At 43.9% G+C, this 23,792-nt stretch overlaps 1 protein-coding gene across 2 annotated transcripts in view; it reads left to right on the top strand.

The window, feature by feature from the left end:
- foxp4 (forkhead box P4) overlaps positions 1-23,792 on the top strand; it is a 91,148-nt gene that overhangs the window by 59,606 nt on the left and 7,750 nt on the right. The window contains exons 5-15 of one of the 2 annotated variants that reach the window (XM_087840668.1): positions 3,995-4,120; positions 7,629-7,764; positions 10,322-10,523; positions 11,012-11,110; positions 12,490-12,588; positions 15,982-16,069; positions 17,220-17,303; positions 19,371-19,596; positions 19,895-19,971; positions 20,056-20,157; positions 23,191-23,312. In XM_087840668.1, coding sequence (XP_087696794.1) covers positions 3,995-4,120; positions 7,629-7,764; positions 10,322-10,523; positions 11,012-11,110; positions 12,490-12,588; positions 15,982-16,069; positions 17,220-17,303; positions 19,371-19,596; positions 19,895-19,971; positions 20,056-20,157; positions 23,191-23,312 — 1,361 coding nt within the window. Of the gene's footprint in view, positions 1-3,994; positions 4,121-7,625; positions 7,765-10,321; positions 10,524-11,011; positions 11,111-12,489; positions 12,589-15,981; positions 16,070-17,219; positions 17,304-19,370; positions 19,597-19,894; positions 19,972-20,055; positions 20,158-23,190; positions 23,313-23,792 lie in introns of both variants that reach the window. The other variant, XM_006784403.3, reaches the window with a different exon arrangement.

Here is a 23,792-nt window from a genome sequence, read left to right as displayed (position 1 = left end):
TTGTTGTTAGGAGACAGGGCACGCTTCCGCCCGCGGGAACACACGAACACACCTATGCACGCGCACGCACGTGCTTTTTGGCATCGCCCTGTGAATCACAGTGATTAAGAAGTGTGTTGATGCCCGGCAGGTGATAGAGGAGTTGCCATGTCGACACACAAACCAATAAACACTCTTCATCTGCAACACATTTGTCAAATGCTTAGCCACACCAACCCCCATGACCTGCTACCTGCACAGGCAAACGCTCTTAAAGGCTGCAAACATGACCACTAACAGTGCGGGGACACAGAAGTAATTGCTTAGTAGGGGATATCGAGAAAACACGGCTTGGGCAAAGCCAGAGCAGACAGAAGATTTAATAAGAAGTGGTAGCTTTAGGCGTGTATAAATTGCAGCGGGAAGATCTGACAACATGTATCATAATGGAAATGTGAAATGTGGTGGCTTTCTATAAACAGACATGCAGATGGCTAAGAACCTCTTCACCAGCTCTTTTTTTCCTCTTTTCTTTTCTATAACGAGGAAAAAGGAGGCGGTGGGGTTGATAATGCACACTCACTCACAGCATCAATAATAAAACCACTGAGTTTAACATTGCTCTCCCACTTAATTAACCACAGTATGGACTACGCACTTAGTGTATATCTGCAAATCAGGCACTATTACACACACACACACACACACACACACACACACACACACACACACACACACACACAGAACAGTCAACCAACATATCACTCACTGGAGCATTAAATTTCATATCCCCATGGCAATAGTACATTGTGTAAGAGTGTGTAAGTAAGTTTTACAGCCCACTGCTACACAGCAGTTGTGTGTTTGCACAGGCACTGACTTGTGAATCCTGCGTGTATGTTTATGTGTGTTTGTGTGTGTGTGTGTGTGTGTGTTTTAACCTTTAAGTTTCCTCCAACCTTTACTTTACTTATGCTACAGTTGTTCTGCTTTTCTTTAGTGTGTGTTCACTAAAGTCAAGGTCATGGTAATAGGCTGGAGAGGTGAGTGCCTCACTTACACATACACTTAATGTACAGAGCCACTGAATCAAATCATTAAAAAGACCTTAATTATCACTTAATTATTCCCTCAACTCACCACTCTCCTGCTAAGTGTGTGTGTGTGTGTGTGTGTGTGTGTGTGCGCGCGCGTGTGTGTGTGCGCGCGCGCGCGTTCGTGTGTGCATGCGCTTGCATATGCATTTGTCTGTGTGATTATGAGGCGATCAGGGCTAGTGACGCGGAAAAGAGAGATTAAGTCTGCCTAAGGAGCGATAAAAGAGAAGAAAGACAGATGGAAAAGAAAAAAAGAGAGCAGCAAGAAGGAATGAGCCCCGCATTTAAAATAAATTAAGGACAAGAAGGAACATCGTGGTAGCAAGCACAGTAAATTATGCTAAAATGAAGCTACGTCTGGGATAAGATTGAAACTGGAAAATGTAAAACAGCTTTGCACAAAAGGAGCATTACATTTCATAGTGTGTGTGGTGAGGATGGGCAGTGGTGTGTAGTCTGTTCACTGTAGGGTCAGACGGATGAGAGACCGAAGCAACTGCTGTGCTGTGAAGTCATTCTCTGCTGAAAAGCCTCTTTGAACATTTGATGCACCATGAAACAAAGACAAACTGCAGACGGACACATGTACAAGCTGTTCTCAGGAGGATAACCCACACACAGACTAACAAAGACTCACACACACTGTGGCCAGTGTGAGTTTTCCTGTCAGCCTTGCTCTACTCTCAGCAAGATTATAATCTTAATGGAGCTTCCTGGGTAAATTAATGATTACAAACTCAAACAAACAGACAAGCTGTGGCCGGTCAGATCCTCTGTATGTGTATGGGGGAGGGAGGGGGGGGGAGGGAGGGGGGGGGGGGGGGCTTAGTACTTTACAAAAAAGAATGAAACAAAAGAGTCAGAGTACATGGGAAGTATAGACAGTGAAACGAGTAAAAGCAAACAAATAGAAATGAAAGAGTATGAACAAAAAGCTATCAAACATTTTTTAAAGGCTTTCACAAAAAGAGGAGCTTTAAGAGGATCTGAACCTTTCCCAACAGAGGTGCGTTTGAGAACAGATCTGTCCAAAGCAGTCGGATCAGACAGCTACAAAGTGAGTGCGATGTCTGATAGTGCCAATGTGCGAACAGAGCAGGAAATAGTCCTGTGTCGTCCCTCCTGTACGCCCTGCTCAGGCAGCACCCTCACCTAAACCAAATGGAAGATTTCAAGCAAGAAGAGCACGCGATAAACAGACTATCTCCCGTTGTGTGCTGCATTTGTCCAGAGTTAATGCATAAAAACAGCTTAACTGTGTCTGAGTTCAGTTGACAGAAGGTTCAGTGGTGTGGGGGCTCCAACAAGGGGTGCTGTTCTTTGGTGCAAATGCTGAATGGAGGTTTTGCTCATGTCCCAGCAAAGTTCCATTCATCAAGCTGAGAACAGCTTGCATATGTACAAGCATGTAAACCTTTTTGTATGCCAGCAATTTAAGAAATGACCCACTTACAAAGATAATTTTAAGCTGACAGAACCTAGACTAAACGACTTTTTTTTAATAAAGCTGGAACTACAAATAAGAGTCCGAGCCCAGCCCATTTCATATTATTTTACAGAAGTTATCCCCAGTAGAGCTGATGGCATTTGGACGACTAGACAGAATAAAAAATATTAAATCTGAAGAAATTTCAGAACAAATGGGATTTTATATCAGAGAATCAAGTAGTGAGATTTGCTAGGCTCCTAGGACATGTGGGGTTTTGTTTTTTTTTTTACCAATCTATTTAGCTGTCTGTGTAGAAATGCTAATGCACATTATGACTTTGAGTAACCTTGCCAGGAGGCAGCATGCCTGTAGAAAAGAGAAGGGGGCAAAGAACAGAGCCTTGAGGGACTCCATAACTCAATGGGGCCGCTGAAGACATTTAAGTTAGCCAGAGTGAAAGAAAAAGCTATGTTGTAGAGGTTTGAGGCTGGTAAGCTAAAAGTCGAGCCTTTGTTTCCTACCAAAGTCTGTAATGTAAGAGGATACTATGAGTGACTGTATCAAAGGCAGCACACTAAATCTAAAGGTATTAAAGGGGAGCAATCACTTAAATCTGCAGTATGAAGGAGACCGTTAGAAACCTCAGTAGCAATGGATGGACACATTTTAAATAACCACATGTATCCTAAGGGCCATACCTCCTATCTGCATGCAGTCTAAAAACAGGGTATGTAAGATTCGGTGACTCATAACCCTTAGCAGAACAGTGTAGGTATTCACACGAACCTAGCAGGTGTTTTATGACAGCACATCACCAAATAGACTAAGTGCTGCCTCAAAGTATATCAAAGTATATCTGCTTGTGCATTTTTTCTCTGCAGGTTTAGAACAGTCCTGTTCAGTCTTGCAGTGCTGGTGTGTGTGTGTCTTAGTGTGTAAGTAGTCTGTGCCAACCGCCATTTCAGACCTTTAGATTTATTTCTGCACTGCAGTATAATGAATATCTAGTGCATTATATTTACAATATTCAGGTGTGTTTCTGTTCCATTGCTCTTGTATCTGGTTGCACGGTCAGTCAGTCAGATCTTTCTATAACCGAACTTGAACCCTGTGAATAATCCAGCACCGGCGGTTAGCTTTGACATATACAATTACCTCGCTACACAGCTTGACACATACTAACAGCTCAGTGCAGTACTTCAGCGGGCTTTGTCGGGCCTGTGTTTGCTTGTTGCATGTGGTTTGTCAATAAACCACACACCACCACAACAATAAACTGCGGCCTTCGCTGCAATGAGAGGAATCAAAGCAACTGCATTCCTTGCGACTGCCGTTCACGTTAGTGCATTTTGGCGATATTGGGTCATTTCACTGTTGGAAACCTGTAGCATTGTTGAAGCTTTTACAAAGTGTGTTGTGACCGACTTGCTTCACATTTCTCTCCCCACCCATCCACCCACCCCACCTCCCTTTCTGCGTCTGTCTCCAGTTACAGGAGTATTATAAGAAGCAGCAGGAGCAGTTACATCTCCAGCTTCTGACTCAGCAGCAGCAGCAGCAGCAGCAGCAGCAACAACAGCAGCAGCAGCAGGCTGGGAAGCAAGCAGCAAAAGAGGTGAACTTAACCAAGCGCACACTCACTCAGCTCAAGTACACTCTGAAGTACACAAGTACTCTTAAAAGCAGTAAAAGTGGGTGACATGGGAGAAAACCATAAGGGGAAGAAAAAAAGTCACATGGAGGATCTGATGTATAGACTGTAGGACACATATAGCTCTCTCCTTCCTGTTTTCTTTCACTCTCCTTTTCATCCAGTTGTCAACTTCAGGGATGCCTGCACATATTTGTCTTTCTTAAGAATTAGTAAATATGGGTTTTCATTCTTTTTTCACATCCGCATGCTATGTTGAGGCAGTAAAGGAGTGCTGTGCTAAGCCAACTGCTACCCTGCCAAAGTATTCATTTGCATGCCTTCTGCTCTAAGACTGAAGGGAAATCTCTCTGTAGGAGGGGTCTGCCACACTTTAATTGTCAATTAACCCCACCAACACTAAGAGTCTGCCTTCATTTCACTCTCTTTCCTTCGCGCTCTGTCTCACACACAGAGATTTGCACAAACACACACACTGTACCGGGTTTAACCACAGCTGTGTTACAGTAGGATAACAGAGGATCAACTGGGATCACATCACGGCAAAACAAAGAGAATCGGAATCGATGAGACACGATTACTGTCATAACCTATGGGTGTGCGTGCATGCCTATTTGTATTTGACTGCACTGTATGAATGATCATTAGCCAAAAAGCTTCCAAAGATACCCAGGACAATGCAGGAGGCAGACTTAAGGAGAAGAACCCCATGAGACTTTTCTGATAAACGCATGAGGAGACACATCCTAGATTTCTCCCCCTCTCCCAGCGGGTAGACCAACCACGGTCAACCAACTCGACCGTGACCAAAGCAAACCAGTTGTGGTTGAGTCGCATGTTGCGATGGTGTCTGAAACGCTTTCCCTTTCTCCCTCCGCTCTGCTGCTGTCCCAGTTTTCAGGTTTGTTGTCCTGTAACAACTAGACAAGTGCCAACACTGGTCATACAGCGACGCAGACACGCAGAGAGAGAGAGGAAGACTTGATGTGTCACAGTTCAAAGCACAAACACACGCGTGCACACACACACACCTGAGGGACTATGCCTCCCTACAGGGATTCATACAACTCATGTGACTTATAGGCCACTTGCGGCAGTCTGTATTTTTCAGGTGCTACAAGGCATCATTCACAACCAAAACGCCAAGTGTTTTCCCCTCAATTGTCCTGTAAAATAAGTGCGCAGTATTGAGACAGTCACTGTTTTCCATTGTGAGTATCATATTGATTGGAGGTTTCCAGGTAGCCGTAACAGTTCATATTTCTTCCGGACATATAAAACTAGCCAGGCTGTAAAGTTGAGCCACCTATATATAGAGAAAGGAAGCTTGAAGTGTTTGTGGACTAGTGTATTTCACTGACTTTTTGCCCTTTTCCATCTCCTCTGCAATCCTCTTTTCAATTTCCTCACGGTGGAAATGATGCATTGAAAGAGTGTGTGCACACGTATGTGTAAAGCTAGTGTTTTGCACCGGCTGGAGTATTTGGGGACTGGTCAGGAGTCAGCTTAATGAAGTGACTCTGACCATCACTAGACATGCGTACTTTGTGTGTGTCCATCCACAGTGCTAGTGTGCATCTACTGAATAGCCTTGTGTGTGTGTGCGTGTGTGTGCATGTCGGTGTGACTGGCAGGCTCAGACAGTGTGTGATGTGCTCATAAATCACATTGACAGCCTGTTACTGCGCTAGCTTTGGCCACTCAGCCACAGCTAATGTAAACAGAACGCAGGCGCACACACACGCACACACAATGTGTGTTTTAAAAAAACCATAGCCATATCTCAGGAGAGAATGAGAGACAGAGGAGGGACTGGAAGAAAGAAAATGGACAGACAAGTAGAGAAGGAGGGGCACTGGGGTCAAAAGAGAGCGAAAGAGAGGGAGGAGGCAGTTCAGTCAGGACACTCTGATCTTGATAAACCATTTATTGCAACTAATGAGAACTTGGCAACCCGCTTCAAAGAAACAGACTATGAAAGTATGGCACAGGCTTTGTCGGCACTACAACACCTCGTGTGTATGAGAAAGCTTAGTTGGATGTTTCAGTTACACTGCAGTTGCAGTACAGTACAACAAACGAGTGCCATCTTTAACAAACTATACAATTATAATGTGAGGAAGGTGTAGCAGAAAATAAGGTGTAGGAAGCTGTGGTCACAAATACTTGAACTATTTGTGTCTGTAGTTACCAAATAAACAGACATAAACGCACACACACAAAAATCAGACACAATTAGCATCAATACGTTTCTCAGGTCTCCATTTGTTTTTTGATTGGTTATTTTTTTGTTTTTCATAGATTTATTCCCTTAGAATGCAGTACTATGTATTTACATTAATTAATTGGAATCAGTGGCAGATTTTGCTGAACATGCACACAGGGATTTGAAAGATGAAATAATTTCCCTTTCATGCTAAGTGACACATTTGAACACATGAGAACAGCAGCCATTTGTGAGATATGACACCATCTGTGTCTAAACGTCACTTACAAGTGGTGTTTGTCAAGCCGGGCCTCTGATGTTCAGCACATCATATGATACAGTTTCATTGAAAGATGTATTTCCTCCTTTTTTTAAATCAGTGTAATCAATGTAAAGGGTAATTGTAACTACTCTCTTATGCTCCCCTGCCCACACGCACACACACATGCATATACTCCCCCATCAGACTCCACACACCACCACCACACTGCTTCTCCCCAGACAACAAGTCTGAAAGGAAATGACCTGTTTGCCCTTCCTGTGAGTTCTTTTCTGTTCAAAGAGGTCCAGACTGCCACTCTTTTTCACACACACTTTCACACACATACATTCTCACACAATGAGGAGTTGTATTTATTTATTTTTTCTCCACTACTTATCTGTGGGAGATAAAGTCCATCTCTCTCAGGGGTTGCAACATAGGTCTGCACCGAACTGGGAGAGGAGGAAAGGGGACATTTATCACCATAACACACACTAACATTATTGCTAAATGACATGCAGTCTCCTGCACTCTCCCCTCAAACATTTCACCCCTTCTCTACATCCTTCACAGCTTGGCATCCCTTATGGGTTACTTGCTTCATGCTTTTATTTATTCTGTGTGGTGATTTTAAATATCTTATTATCTTACCTGAATGTTGGAATAGGATATGTATACCAAATGAACTCATTTAACTACATTTTTGGCTTTTCAGCATAGTTTAAAAACTCATTTTAAGTGTGATACATTTACAAATTTGTATTTTTTGTTGTTGTAAATTATAGTTACAAGCAGATTTTTGTCTAGTAGAGCTCACAGTACGTTTACAGTATGACATTGTATAAGGCACTTTTGGCTGGCGTGACTTCTTTCCATATGGATCATAAAAAAATTGAGACAACATAAAATAAGAATGAATAAACTTCTTCACCGACTTAGTTACACTGAGCACTGAGTTTCCTAACTGCTTTACCCTCTGCCTTTTATCTTGTGGCTTACAGCAGTTAGGCAGTAAGCAGTTGGCCTTCCAGCAGCAGCTGATCCAGATGCAGCAGCTTCAGCAGCAGCACATCCTCAACCTCCAGAGACAGGGCCTGGTTCCACTGCAGCCCACCGCCGCCATGCAGACTCTGCAGCAAGGTATATGCACATGCACACACATTCACGAAAAGAACTGTAACTCTGTAGCACTCCGGTGACACAAACACATCTTAACAAGCGTGTGCACACACATGGGCGTACACACAGGCGGGCCTGTACCCAGTGCTGCCTGTGAAGCCCGTTAAGTTAATCAGCCTATAAAAGATAAAAGGAAACGTGATTGGTGGGTTTGTGGAAAGTACTCATTTGGGTAATAGGTAAAATATGGCACTAAGCCCTCCTGCTTAGAGAAATGTGTGCATGTGCTTGGGCGAATGTTTGCACGCATGTGTGTGTACTTGAGATTAGCCAGATACAAGAACATCATCGTTTTGCTATTGCTGTGCCCACTGGATTGTGGTTTTTTTTGTGTATTCTTACGTGTAACTTCTCCCACAGTCCCTTCATTTTGTCAGCAGAGTTTTAGAATGATAAATGTTGACTGGTGACTGGCCCGCCCTGAGTATATGTGTCCTGTGTGTGTATCTGTGTCCATTTGTTTTCCGTGCTCTTAGCACAGCAGCCCTCGACACACACATACACACTATCTCACTCACGGAGAATGCTTTAGAGGCTCTAAAGTGGCCGTAACATTGCTAAAGCGCTGACTGAGTTGACCAAACAGACCGATTTCCTTCCCTCTGGCTGTCTGATCCCTGATCTCTCTTTTTCTCTCATGCACAGTCACATGCAGTCTCACACGCACACACTCACATACAACAAAGAAACTGTGTTTAACTAATCAAAAGTGAAATTCAAATCAATTTAATACTGGACAAATTGCTCAAAAAGCGTGTGTATACATGTGTGCTTTATGTGCTAGAGGACAGGGTGTTTGTTTGTGTGAGGTGAGGACAAATAGATATGCCAGTTTACACAGAGTGGAAAAAGCCAATGGATACTTACTAAGTGCAAATGAAAAAGACAGGGGCTACATTTCTGTTAGAAGTGTAATTTTTCAGGCAGTTTCAAACATTTGGCTTTGGCATCTCCTTTTTTCTTTCTTTCTCCTTCCGTATCAGACTGGAATTTCCCTGCAGTGTGAAAGAGCTGGTCCATTGTGACGGCTCAGCCAGGCGTGAGCCAGAAGCATTCCTCTGACCAGCCATGCCACGCAAACACACAAACACTCGAGCATAAACACTCGCACCTTTGCACACAAATGCACACACTATTGCCCCGCCTCAAAGGGCTGTTGTGTTCATTGTGTAGGTGGTGGCATTAGGGGTCCTGCTTTGGTTTCAGTTTATTTCTCTGACCGCAGTAGGATGGAGGTGCTACATAGACCTCTCGTAACTGCCTTATGACAAATCCTAATAAGTTCATGCCAAAAAGGAAAAGAAGAAGAAGAAGAAGAAAGAGCACTAAATAAATTTTCACTGCAATAAGACAGACCAAACAGTGTGCAAGGAACCGTTTCAGCAGCTTTTGAAACTTTCCGACAAATCAGTTACTTATTTTGAATTCACCCAGTTTAATTTTAGAACTCCCCAGCATGTGTTTGTCCACGGTTATTAATGTGAAAGAAAAATGAACCCTCATGACCAAATATGGGCATGCACGTTTGGCAGAAACTTTTAGCAAGAGCACTCTGATCTCCTCAAATATTTTGCATCTTTAAGCTCTACCTGGAGGAACTTACAACAGCAGTTTTCACCTCATTTCATGTTTGTTTTTTTAACCTTCCTTTTTTTCCTTGTCGCTCATCAATAAACTACAGACTTTTGCCAAGAAATCGCCTACATTTTCCTCTCAAATTCCGATTTTGTGACTGGATTGTGCTGTGAACACTTTCGCTCTGTGAGCACGTCCATGCTTTTTGTGTGGAGCTGTCCCAATAATACATATATGTGCGTACCCATACAAAGACATCGACGCACACGGCACCTCATTCTTCCAGAGTGAGAACTTTTGTTTTGGCGGGACCGCAGAAGAATGCAGACAAAGCAGACATAATATTTGGATTGCTGCAAAGTCTCCGTATGAGTTTGTGTCGATGTGTGTGTGTGTGTATCCGCGTGTGTGCATGCTACAAGATCCACTGGAGTGGGCTGTGGCGTTTTAGGCGTCTCTCTCGCTGTGAAATTGGAGCAGAAATAACAAAGCTATGACTCGAAAGCTCAAAGTGTGCACCCACCCATTTCACACAAATAGTGGTGGCAACGGGAGCAGTGGAGCTGCTGGACAGTAGCAGTTGCAACAAAGTTTAGCTACTTAATTAAGAATACTGGCTTTCTGGGGGGACAATAAAAAGGTCCGTTTTTAAGATGTTCTGTTTTCCACTCTAAACCACTCTTAAGCACAGGGACAGTTAAAGTAGCATGTGTGTGTTTTATCTGCTATCATTTAAGATTAGTTTCAGCTATCGCTGCTTCTCTGTGTATGTCTGCACGTCGGTACAATTATCTGGTTTATAGTTAGCCGTATTTCTTCTTCCATTCATTAGAATCAGCTTACCTTAAATATCCTATCATCACATTTGTGCATGAACATTTGAAGTTGATGGACGGGTTAAGTGGGACCAGTTGCTAAGTTAAATCTGTGTCCTTGCCTGCAGCGATGTGTCCGTCAGACCTACAGCAACTGTGGAAGGATGTGTCGGGGGTGCCGAGCAGCGAGGAGGCCCTGAAACAGGCCGAGGGCCTCGACTTGAGCACCAACAGCTCCAATTCTACCTCAGCCTTCCCCAAAGCTGCCAGTGCTCACCTTCCACTGCACAGCCTGCCCAATGGACAGAGCCACACCCCAAAGAGAGACAGGTACAGTGATGTGGAAACAAGTATGACTTCCTGATGATAGCCACAGGTAATGTGGCTATCACAGTCTGTTCTCTGTGTGACTGTCTTCCAGTCTCTCTTATTTAGTAGTTCTCACTGTGTCATTTTTTTCTTAAATTTGAACCTTGTTTTGGGGACACAGAAAAAAACAGGTACAAAACATGCGCATTCAGCATATCACACATCAGTGTGGCGTAAACTTCGCTAAGCTCATTTGATAGGAGGTGTGTCAGCCACATGTCAGAATGGCGCGGACACAAAGTTAGGAAAGAAGACAAGACGATAGTGGATTCGGGAGAGGGGTAGTAGCAGGATGTAGATAAATTCTACTCAAGTAGATAAATTCCGCAGTCGAGCGTGATCATTTCCAGGGATGCATGTGCTGGGGGGATGCACTAACACACACTGTGTAAGGGCTGTGTTGTCCCATGGCTGTGTTGGCTGCTCATGGGCTTGTCTCCGTCTTTAAGAGCCAGACTGTTTGAGTGGATATCCTCCTTCACCAAGGCAGACAGCGGAGATGACCATGTCCCTCTTTACTCCAAAGGCAGCCAACCCCCCAGCAGCCAGTGAGTAGCACATGCACGTACACACACGTACACACACAGTCACAAGTGGGCAAGTCTAAGACAAGAAGATACACTAGAGGTGGGTGGTTTGAAGTGTCCTTCAGCACTGATTTACTGCTTGTACCAGTGGCATTGTTGATCCTGACTCCTGACCTCATTTCAGAGGGGGGTCAGGGTGGCTGGACAAGTGTTAATTAAGAGAGGTTCTATTAGTTAATCAAATATATCACACATGGTCATGCTGAAGCTACAGTGTGCTGGCAGTACTCCGACAGAGTTGGCTCAGAAGATCACAAAGGGGTTAGCATTAGCCTGCTAAGCTAATGCATGGCTGATGTGGAGGAGAATGCGGTTGCCAGCAGTTTGTCATGTCTGCTGTCTGAGCTGCTTCTGAGTTGACTCAACCACAGCCAACACACATACACACAACATACACTCCAACCTCAGCCTGCACATATGATCAGGAAGAGGTGAAAAGCAAAGAGAGGGAGAGAGACATGTTTCCATCTGCGAGACAAATGGTTTTTGTTAGACAACCTTATGATGTTGATTTGGGAGAATCCCCATTCCAGTTCACGCACACACATATGTACACACTCGCACGCACGTGCACATGCACATGCACACGCACACACTCATACAAACACGCACATACACAGTCATGTAAATATATGTGGAGACAGCAGTCGCCGGCAGAGGTCCAAGTCTGAACCACATCTGCTACTGGACCTGCCACACACACATGCACGGATAGAGTTATTTTACCCTGGGTCCAAACCAAACCTGGCCTAGTCTTTCATCATCAGACACACATATAAATACACACACTGTCATAAATATGAAGAGATACGCACTCAAAAAACACACACATAAGCTCACCACAAAAGAACAACCAGCACATGACGGCAACCGCCACCAATCAGTCATGGCTGGTTGGTCCCGTGCCGGCTCTGTGTCAGCTCCTGAAACATTAGAACATACACCAAAACCAACACACACATGCAAAGCACATGCCAGGAACAGAAAGACAGGTCATGGACTCCAGAATGTGAGGTTGCTGGACCAATTCCCCTGTTTGCCTGGCTTCTGTGACTGACCCCACTCTGTTCTATTCCTCCTGTCTCTGCACTTGGCTTCATGAACTGTACTAATGACTGCTAACCAAACTCAGATGGCTGTATTGATGCTGCTGCTGCTATTGCTGCTACACGATTTTTGTTTTCTTTGTTTTTGCATGTGTATGTATGTGAAAGTGTGACATGTTAATGCTTTTGCTTAATATTCTAAGCACTTACTTTGACTTTATCTACTGTTTCATGTGGATAACAAATATATAATGTCACTGGTGTCTCTGTTTGTGTGTGTCTTTCTCTCCACAGTCATGAGGAGCACACTGGCTCCCATCCCCTCTATGGCCATGGAGAGTGTAAGTGGCCTGGCTGTGAAGCACTGTGTGAGGACATGGGACAGTTCATCAAGTAAGTCACCAGCCAGTGAAAAAATAAGCACTCAGAAAAATCAATAAAGATATTTGCACTACACTGGGGGTTTCAAACAGAAGGCCTGGGGGCCAGAATTGGCCCAGCAAAGACTCAAATTGGGCTCAATGAATGACTTTAGAACAAGTGAAGAAGGGCAGGAAATTTGGAATTTTAACTGTGTCTTCATAAGTTTTAAAGATTTTCTTACTTATTAGGATCTCCCCCATAGCCAGTCATACTACACCAAAGCAAATACGTAACTGACAAAAGATTAAATGACAGAAAACTACTAAAGAAATATATGGGGCGGGGGTGGGGGGTGTTCCACTGAGAGTACAATAGAAAAATATAAAATTTCTTTCCGAGACACACTTTTAAAAGTATAAATTTTTTTATTAAGGTATCTCAGGGATTAAATGTTTACTTTAACTTCTTTACACTGACAGAAAGTGGAGTCTGGCCAATTTAAGATCAAATTGTGCTTAGTGGCCCACAGCGTAAAATCGGACAACCCTACACTACATTTGATTGACATATCTGTTAATCTGAGCTGTACTATGATTGCCACTTACATCACATGCCTAGTATATATTTAATAGTGCAAGTAGAAGAAAAGTCAAAATGGAAAAGGTTCTGTTTTGACCCAACTTCTGTTATTGTCCATTTTCCATTTCCATCCCCTTTACAGCTGTTAAAGAGTTTGCTGTAGGGACATGCATATATTTCCCTTGGAGAGGTCATAATAGTAATATTTCTAGATGTGTTCAAATTCTCTGTTAAAAAGAAATCACACAGTTAAAGATAATCAAAGTCTGTTCAGTAATTAGTTTGCATTATTTACAGTTTCAAATGGCAATGTAACTGTAAAACTGTAAACGTTAAATATTTCTGCAATCCTCGACCAAAATTCAGGTTTGACTCAAACATTAAAACTAAAAAAAACTAAAAAAACCTAAAATTTAAGCCAATAAAACTCACAATGTCTGATTTAGATTACCTGTATGAACTAAAGGTGAGGCTAAACAAAGAAAAGCTAATAATGTACATGCCAATCGTACACATCACTTCTGCGTTTCCAGGCTAATTCATTTGTTGCAATATGTTACATCACATTAGCTCCCAGGCACATGCATGCATACGTGTACAAACACACGTTGGTACACAGATTCACTTCGTCTTCCTTGAAGAACAGAATCCTCCATCTCCATAATTCCATGTTTGCACATGCATTTTTATGCATCACATTGTTGCTTGAGTAGAGGCAGACAACTGGTCTAGCTATGTAGAATTATCACTAATGTGCTTTAAAAATATTGGTCTGTAAGCCATTCTTTAATTTGGTAGGCTTTTATGATCTTTGGTCTCTGTGAGAGCAAGAAACCCCTCTCTCACTTCTTTTCGCTCTGCGTCCTTCTACTTAACTTTCACTCCTCCCTCTGTTATTTACCAGTTTGGATACACTGTGCGATGCTGATGCAGTATTCGGCCTTGACATTCTCCTACCACCTCCTGTCACACGTAGCACCGTGGACTTCCCCATGGCACCGTGGCTGATAATGAAGGCTTCACAAGCCTCTAATGAAGCCTTAAACAAACTCACACTCATTATCTATGTGGAACTCTTAGCTATTTGGACAGTGGAGATATTAATAAGCCTGGGTGATGAAATACGTATTCGTACACACACACACACACGCACACACACACCATCACAGAACTGTGAATAGTGATTGTGATGGCATCGGACAGTCAGATCAAAGCTAGCAGGCAGGCTGGGAAAGTTTGGAGAGGAAAGCTGTTGTTTGGTGTCTCATTTCACGTAGCCCCAGGGCAGATGGAAGGAGAGTGAAAGAGTGTGTTTGTGTGTGTATGTAAGAGAGAGAGCGAGAGAGAGAGGAAGATGAAAAAATAGAGGCAGCGACACACAGTGCCATCAGTCTAACCGTGCGCTCCCTTCCAGCGAGCCTTAGTCATCGCCCCAGGAGGGAAAAGGGTAGAGCAAAAGAACAGAGGAAGGAGACACTTCACTATTTCAAGTCTTTCTTCTCTCCTCTTGTCTCTGCCCACCTTCCCTCCCTCCCTCCTCCTCCCTGTCCTCTGGTATAATACTCTGGCTGTGGCTGGTGGAGCTGGGTGTAATGTGGGTTAAAGCCTTGTCTGCCTGCACTCAGAGGAGTAAACAGAGCCTCATTGTCGGGACACATCGAGAAAAAAAAAAAAAACCCGCTACTGTTTATGGCCCAGCTATAGAGAGAGGGGAGGGTTTGGGGGGCAGATTTAGTTGGAATGAGTGTGAATCATAGGCATTTGGGGAGTTGCGGGGGAAGAGGAGTTTGAAGGGGAGAGTCGACAAAAGTATAAGTGACGGAGAGGGAGAGAGAGAGCGAGTGAGAGGGGTGAGATCATGTTTTTGTTATTATTATCGTGCACTTGTGTTGAGCCATCTATCTGCCTAGATTAGCCCCGCCATGACATCATTGTTTTTCTTTCATTTCTAGTCTTCGCCTGATGTTGCCCAACTTTCTACTTTCTGCTAGACTCGCACACGCACAATGCCGTACGTGCCGTGCAAACGCGCATTTCTGCACTTTTCCGCACTTTTCCGCACTTTCACAACAAGCAAGTGACTTTATGAACATTAAAAGTTAACACAGCAGGACATCTAATGAGTCAGCCTGGCTTAACTACCCTCACACAATGACATATATATGACCGCGCCATCTCATGCACAGACAGCAGCAACCTGGGAATAACCTTGGCGATGACAGTGCAGAGAGAGAGAGAAAGGGAAGGTGGAAGGGAGACAGGGAGGGGTGATCTGGGAAAGATCAGAAGGTCCCAGGTCCTCCCACATTTGAGGAAACAAATAGCGCCACCATTCCGACACACATACACACACACACACCACACAGATGCACACCAGTGTTAATATGTGGAGAGGAGTTTAACAGAAAGTCTTAAGATAAGGCTTTGTGCAATAACACATGAGCTCATATCCAGGTGGTTGTCTTGGATCATGGTTCACTAAGCACCAATGAAGTATACACGCACACACACGCACACACACACACACGCACACTCACAAAATACAGCTGCCGCGTCCTTCAGTAGACAAAATAAACTTCCAAGATTGTGATTTATTTTTCTAGCACTGAAGCAGCTTAGATCTCAGTTTAAATAAATGTAAAAGAGCCGAGTTTTGTTACTTCATCATCCAGGACCTGCGAGCTGATTCAACAATAATCCTATTGACTTAAAAATCTTAATTGAGTGGGGACTAGCAGCTCTTTGATCTTGGCGCTTTTAAAAAAAAATTTTTTATTTGCAAGCAGATATCAAATCACTTCCCAGAAAATGAGTAAATTACTGATACTCTCTCATCCCCTCTAGGCACTTGAACAACGAGCATGCCCTAGATGACCGCAGCACTGCTCAGTGCCGAGTCCAGATGCAGGTGGTTCAGCAGCTGGAGATACAGGTGAGCAAGAACACCTCATTTTCATTTGCTCACAAACAAAGTCATGAAGACTGTTTCAGCCTGTCAATGGCCTCAACTCGTCTGAGGCAGGGCAGAGTTTATGGAGAGCAGTGGAGCTTGTAATTTAAAAGGAGCAGTCAGCAGGGAAGCTGCCATTGCTGCTCCAATTATAAAGCTTCTCTGGTCACCAGCAAGAGAGAGTGAGGCTGAGAGGAGGGGAGGAGGGAGGGAAGAGAAAAGAAAAAGGAAAAGAAAAGAGAGAGTGAGACAGAAGCTAGAGAGTGGAGGGCCAGGCTGCAAGGAGTCTCTTGTTCTCAGAGTGGTTCATGCACGCAAACCCTCTTGAAACATCTGAATGGTCCGGCAGAAGCAAAATAACAAGAAGTGAAATGCTGTTCTTAAACGGCGCCGAATGTGAGAAAGTTCCAAACAAAGTTCAAATACAAAGACGAGTCTTTTGGCGCGCATCGGGACATTCGGTTTACTGAACACAGCGGCCATGTCCCTGTGTGTGTTTGTGTGTGTCCGGTGGAAGGGGGGGGGTCCAGAATTAGGGTTAGCTTTTGTGTTTGGCAGTAGTGGTAAACAGCGTTTAGCTCAGCCCCTGAAGCCACCACCAGGGAACACAAAGTGACAGAGAGGCAGCTGGTGTCACATCACATCAGGACAGCCGTCTCTCTCTCCTTCGACATGTCACTTCATCGGCATCCCACCGCTCTGCCCCTCGCGTGCGCGAACACGCACACGGCGCACACACACATGCGTGAAGCGTGTTTTAAATTTCTCATATTTGCACTCGGACACACATCGCCGCATTCGCCTTGGCGTGGATCCGTTTTTTTGTTTTTCTAGAGGCGACACTTGTGTACGCTGCTACTCCAGCACAAACACACACACACACAGGATTCAGCTCAGACTGTAACATCACCCTTTAAACAGCGGTTATCAAAGTCAAATGAGGACAGTTGTGTCTGCAGACTCGTGTGAGCGTCCGAGAGGGTGCCTGGTGCTGAGGTGGCTCACGCTCATGTTCTTCGTGGTGCTTGACCGGTTTTGTAATTGTAGGATGTGCCAATACCGCACTATAAATGAAAGGGTTGTGAAATTAAATGTATATCAAAGTAATCCTGTCCACGCTCGTGTCTTTCAGCTGGCGAAAGAGAGCGAGCGACTCCAGGCCATGATGACCCACCTGCATATGCGCCCCTCAGAGCCAAAGCCTTTTAACCAACCTGTGAGTACACACCCAAAGTCCAGTCACGTGACATGTGACCCCAAACCTAACGCTCTTCCTTCTTATTCACCCACAATCTTCTTTTAATAGCTCACTTTCTTTATTTCTACCCTTCTGGGTACAGTAACCTTCCTCTGTTACTGTTCAGTTTGGTATCAACGCCCCCTATTGACCAATGAGAGTTAATGTGTTTTTCATGAATCATAAAGGCCTACTTTTTAGTTTTCCTTATACTTTGCTACACATTTCCACACTTTTTTCATCACTCCATGCTTTCCTCACTCTCCTTTTCTCTGTCTTTAACTTGCAATGATACAGTGGATCGAATTTCCCAGAAGAGTAGGCTTTCACAATGTTTCAATTCCACATGCAAAGTTAGAGATTGCAACAAATCCCCACATTCAAACTGTGTCAGAGTTTCCTTTTATTTTTCTAAACAAATCCTGCATTTGAGAATTAAGATTTCCCAGCCTGTCTATGAGAGAGAGCAGTTAAAACAGCCTCTCACAATATTGTCAGTGTGTGCCAACAACATAGGATAGAAATTTGACATGGCGCGTGCGTCTGTGTGTGTCCACACTGGTTGGCGAGGTTGTTATTAGGTATCTAATGAATATTTCATTATTCAGATTGACGAGGAGTCTTATTAAAATATGAAGATGTTGAAATTAATTGTCAATTAGAGGTAGAGTGTCTTAATTTGAGGATATAAATGGGTGCAGCCGAGTGGCAATGTCTGTGCGCGTGTGCTCGCGCGTACTTGTGCGCCTGCCTGGATGATGTGTTGATCGCAGGGGGATCAGCTGCCATTTTCATCTAATGGGAAATCAGGAAGAGGCGTGTTCTGTCACCACTGGAGAAGAGCCTCAGGGTCAGGGATTGGAGAAGGAGGGGCAGAGGAGGAGCATCAGGAATGGAAACAAAGCTTGGCCTCAATTAACAGTGTTCGACTGTTGCCGTGGTGATGGGGCAGGGTTGCAGCTTTAATGAAGTACCTGTTAAACAGCCCCGCCCTCTCCAGTCAGCTTAAATGGTACAGAGAGGGGGCAGAGTAAAGAGGAGGCGATTCAAGACATTTTGCATACATCTAGACAACACACACACGCACACACACTTAGTGGTTTTAATTAGTCCTAAACTAGCAGCCTTACAACAGCTCTCCCAGAGAGACTGGATGTAGTGGTTCTGTGTGTGTGTGTGTGTGTGTGTGTGTGTGTGTGTGTGTGTGTGTGTGCGCGCGTGTGCATTCAAGTGTGTATCTGTGCAAGGCTCTGCCTAATTGGGCCGAATTGGTCCGTGAAGACTTCGCCACCGCAAAGCGCATGTGTGTGTTCCCTTCTTAAAAACATGCTGTCGTGTGGTTTTGTTTTTGTAAGCTCAGGGTTAATTGCAGCCAGTGCAGTGTGTGTATAAGTATATGTGTGTGTTCAAGCGCTCAAGTGTGTATGAGTGTGTGTGTGGTTCTGCACAAATGATAGGACCACATTTTCACAGGGAGTGTTGAAGGCCTTTCTTTTCTTGTGAGTTAACATTAGTAGTGGCCCCTGAATAAAGCAGCCTATTATGATAGGTTAAATAATGTCAAATTAATGGTTGGTATAATTTTCAGTCATCAGGAAGGAAGTGGGCCTGCTGGGGTGTGTGTTTGCATTTCTGTCCTCTATGTACAGCATAGCAGGGGAACTTAATAATAGCATTCCGCTTCGGAGCTGAAACATTATGAATTTTCTGGGTGAAATGCCTGAGGTGAGGTGTCTTTTCACCTCCTCCTTGCCATGATTTTAAAGAAAGAAAGATAATCTTTCTTTGTAAACAGCTGCAGACCTTGACAGATGACAAAGGGTTAAGGTAAACATAAGGTCCGCCTTAATTAAATAGAAAACCTATTTGACGTTCCAGAACTAAAAAAGTTCAACACACTAAGTACATAAACAATAAAGTTAGACAATGAAGTTTTATAAGCCCAACCTAAATAACAGTCTTCATGGAAAGGACCACGAAAAGGATCTTTTTCTCTTTTTTTGTGCTTTGAAACAATTTGCCCATTCTGTGTGTATCGTTTTCTAGCTGAACCTGGCTTCCAGCGGCTCTCTCTTAAAGCGGGACAGCGAGGCATACCCAGAGGGTCTTCCCCACCCCCCCACCTCGGCTGCCACCCCCATCACCCCACTGCGCCAGGGGCCTTCAGTCATCAGCTCCTCCAGCCTGCACACACACTCCCACTCACACACGCACGGTGTTGGGCCCATACGCAGGCGCAACTCCGACAAGTACTGCACCCCGATCGCCTCAGGTAGACTGAAATATCCATCTTCACCATTGCCTGATGCTCACAGTACTTTACTGAGAATACCATTACTTATTAGTGATGCACCTCAGGTCTTTCTGGAGTCCAGAAAGACCTGAGGTGTTGACTGCTGCTTTACATTTATATATTTTTGCATTTTATGTTGCCAAAACCAAAAAAGAGGGCATTTCCTAGCATCTCAGTGATTTCTTGTACCTGAAAAATATTATAGTGTTAGTTTTATTAGTTCAGAAACTCTGCATAAGCTCACATGAGCTCATTTGAAATGTCTTCTGTCTTTCAGAGCTCGCCCAGAACTGTGAGTTCTACAAGAATGCTGATGTCAGGCCTCCCTTTACCTACGCCTCTCTTATACGTCATGTGAGTCTCTCTAATGATTCTTATCAGCATCTCTCCGTCTGTGTCCTCCTCTAACCTTTTTGTTCCATTTCTCCTTTCTTTTAGGCCATTTTGGAGTCCCCAGACAGACAGTTGACTCTCAACGAGATTTACAATTGGTTTACACGAAAGTTTGCCTATTTCAGGAGAAACACAGCCACGTGGAAGGTAAAGGCACACCGCATGCGCCTTTGCACTGCTTCACACTTTCCCATTTGTATGGCTTTTGAATCCCCTCCGTATTGCAGTTGTACCAAAACCAGAGATTAGTATAACACGGTATTCAGTGAATCTAAAATAAACGAGAGCAGAAATAAAACGAGCCAATTAACAAACTAGTTTAGAGCTGTTTAGATGATAGAGCAAAACAAGCTGGGCCACATCTAGTAAATAAAAGTCGGGAATTCAGCATAATATTTTGGCTAAAACAACAACTGGGCTGGGTTTAAAGCTGATTATTGCACACATAAATTTGGTCTGTGCTCTCTGCTGAAGCCCCTAACCCAAGAAGATGCAAACTTATTAGATGTATTTGAAACACTGAAAAAAAATGACTGTACTTTGCAGGCAACTGTGTCAGTTTAAAGGCCTAACCTGAACACTTATGTAGTGATACGAGTACAATAACAGTCACGGTCTGAACACCCCTGCATACGCAGATTCTTAGGCTGACTTTGCTCAGCACCCACCAATATGACTGATTTGACAGTTATTGGCTGTTTCTGTCCTTTATGAGACACTTTTCCTCTGCTCTCTTTCTTTCACGCTTTCCATTCCTCTTTCTTTATCTCTCCTTCTTAGGACTAAACAATTTTCTCACCTGCAACGCGGCACATGGAGTGTCGACCCCACTTAGTCAAGCAAAGACACTTCTGGCCGTTATGCAGCCTCATTACAGAGAAACACATACAGCGCTAACACACACTGCTCATGATCGCACACTATATTGCCCATTTCTCCCTCTTCATCCTTCTCTCTAATACACACACACAGATACACCTGGCCTGATCTCACCATTGTAGGTGACCCATTTTTACTGAAACCTCACACTAATTTGGGTGTCAGAAAGAGGGAATGTGAGGGAAGGAGCGAAGGAGTGAGAAGGGGACGACCACGGGCTTCTTCTAATAGCCAAAACCAAGGAGGGAAGGATGAGATGAAGACAGAGGGAGAGTTGTGCAGATGGTTAACACGGGCTAGCCAGGAATATCTTTACCTCCTCATCTGACTTTTATGAATTTTAACTATTAATGTCTGGCGTCTGCTTCCTGTGCCGCTGGCCTAGAAGACCTTTAAATATAGCTCTGCATGGCCTTATGTATTTATATAGCAGCCCAGTGAGTCAAATGGGGCCGTAGAGATATATGTCCTTTAATAAGCCGTTATATTTCATGAGCAGAGCAGCGGTGTCAGGGAGTGGAAGTCATTGATCAGAGAAAGAGAGGGGCAGAAAATGAAGAAGAGATCTGAGAGAGAAAGAAAAAGATGATTGAGAGAAGAGAGGAAATGAGTGCTAAGTGTTATTTCAAGGTGCTGCAAGATGGGCTGGGGTCTGTTATTTTTTTTATGTAGATTCTCATAGTAATCATTTTTTTTTGTAGGTGATTTTCTTTAATCATTAAAAGAGAATTTAAAAAAGGAAATTTATGTTGAAGAAATGCAATCAGGGCCAAATTAGAGGCTGTACTGGCACTTGCTTGTTTGTTCACTACATCTACTTATATATAGCATTACATGCAGGTAGCCTGGCCCTGAATGCATCAAGTCAGAAACATCAAAGTGTTCAAATATTAGCAATATAATAGCAATAGGACTCGGATTAACATATGTGAACCTTAAATGCTTATTTTCTTTCATTTGTGGTGTACACAATTGGATCTTTCTTCCAAAATTTCAACACCCCCCCCCCCCCCCCCCCCCCCCCCCACACACACACACACACACTTCTCCCAGCCGAAGGGAGTGGAGATGAGTGGCACATGTGCTGTGACCCACTGTAAATGACTGCTAATGTTTTAACTGGGAGAATTAGGCTTTCATCACGGAGACGAATGCAAATCGCACTGCAATAGCACTGGCGTCTGGAGTGTGTCTGTGTGCTTGTGTGTGTGTTTGCGCTGTCAGGGTGGCGGGCAGAGATTGGGGTCAGACTCATTTACAAAACTTAGCATCACGGCTCGGGGGTTGAGGGGATGCGGGGGAGAGAAAGGGTTCCTCCACTGATTATGGCTTGTGTAATTACGTGTCTGTGTGTTTGTATGTGTGTGAGTGTGTGCGCGCATGTGTGTATCTGCGTGTGTAATTACGGCAAGGAGTGATGCATGCCTGGCCTGTCCCTCCCTCTCGGCTTAGAACAGCGTGTCAGAGAGAATATGCAGGATTTAATTATAGACGAATTAAAATTGGTAATGAAATTGGGCATGAACAAACTACAAATAGCAGATGAAAAGGGAGGCCTGTCCCTGGGGGGTTGAGACGAAGATAGCGGTGTGCCCGCCTGCTTGGCTGTCTGAGAGCTTGTGGATGTGTGTGTTTCTGTGAGAGTGTGTGTGCTGATGATGACTGATTAGAAGCATTCTGTGATAAAATAACAGTACTAGAGAACCGCTGCCTTGTGTTAGCGCTGCACAGGGAGCTACATTGAGGTGCAAAGCGATGGCTGAAGAAGTTGCGGCTGCTATCCTTAAAGTCGCATTACTTATTAACTTGTGATGGAAAGCTCGTATTCTTGCCTCCAACTGGGTGACAGACTTAGTGTAAGGGTAGAAAAGTGTGGTTACGCTTTTCACTTCCTGTTACAACTTTTGCATTACACTTTAGGTAAAACTGAAGACCATGGATGAAATCTTATGAAATTAACAGCAGTCATCAGGAAACATTAGTACTAAACCAGTAGTAGTACTTATTAAATTCATCACTTTGCGGGATAAGTTGAGAAAGTGTTTTACAGTTATTTCAATAAGCCTGTGCATTAATGCAAAATGAGGTTCTTCATCCCTTTTGGAACATTTATGAGGCAAGAAAGGAGGCCGACTAATTTTAATGCTAAATTAAAAAAAATGAATAATCTTTTCTGCAAAGAGAGTCCAAGGAAACCTGAAATCTCAGCGTCAAGTTAAATATTAAACAATGAAAATGCAATAGCAGCTGATTGATCCTCGGTGACTCTTTTTTGCCTCTTTTCACTCTTCGTCTCCTCAGAATGCCGTGCGCCACAACCTGAGTCTGCACAAGTGTTTTGTTCGTGTTGAGAATGTGAAGGGGGCCGTGTGGACTGTGGATGAAGTTGAATACCAAAAGAGGAGACCACCAAAGATGACCGGGTAAGCACCACACACATACACAGAGTCAAGTGAACACGCTGTCACATGCGCACGCACGTTTGCTTTCTTGATGCACGGTTGAGGCTGATGTGAGTGTGAGCTTATCGGTGCTGGCACTATGATTGCTTAAATAGACCCACTATTATTACCGAGAGGCCAACTCGGGAATCAAGTAAAAACAAAGTAGGGGCTGCCGGCCATTAATGTACGTACTGTGTGTGCGTGTGTGCGTTTTTCCCTGTTTGTCGACTCCATTAGTAAGCAGCTGTGTGAGATGCAAGACAGGAAAAAACCTTGTTAGCGCGTGTAAACAGATGTTCTTTCCAACCACCAGAGAATCCAGGGATAATTATGCACACACACCTGCACACCAGATATCAGAGACTTTCATGTGAATGTTTTTAGCATCTGTTTACATTCTGTGGATATTTCAGTAACAAACATATTTGTGGAATCTGTTGCAACGCTTTGGGTGATGTG

Source organism: Neolamprologus brichardi, chromosome 5, assembly GCF_056152115.1.
Source record: "Neolamprologus brichardi isolate AB-2024 chromosome 5, ASM5615211v1, whole genome shotgun sequence".
In the NCBI taxonomy this organism is placed as follows: Eukaryota; Metazoa; Chordata; class Actinopteri; order Cichliformes; family Cichlidae; genus Neolamprologus; species Neolamprologus brichardi.
The sequence above is the reverse complement of the archived record's forward strand: the minus strand, read 5'-3'. Positions and strand labels throughout refer to the sequence as shown.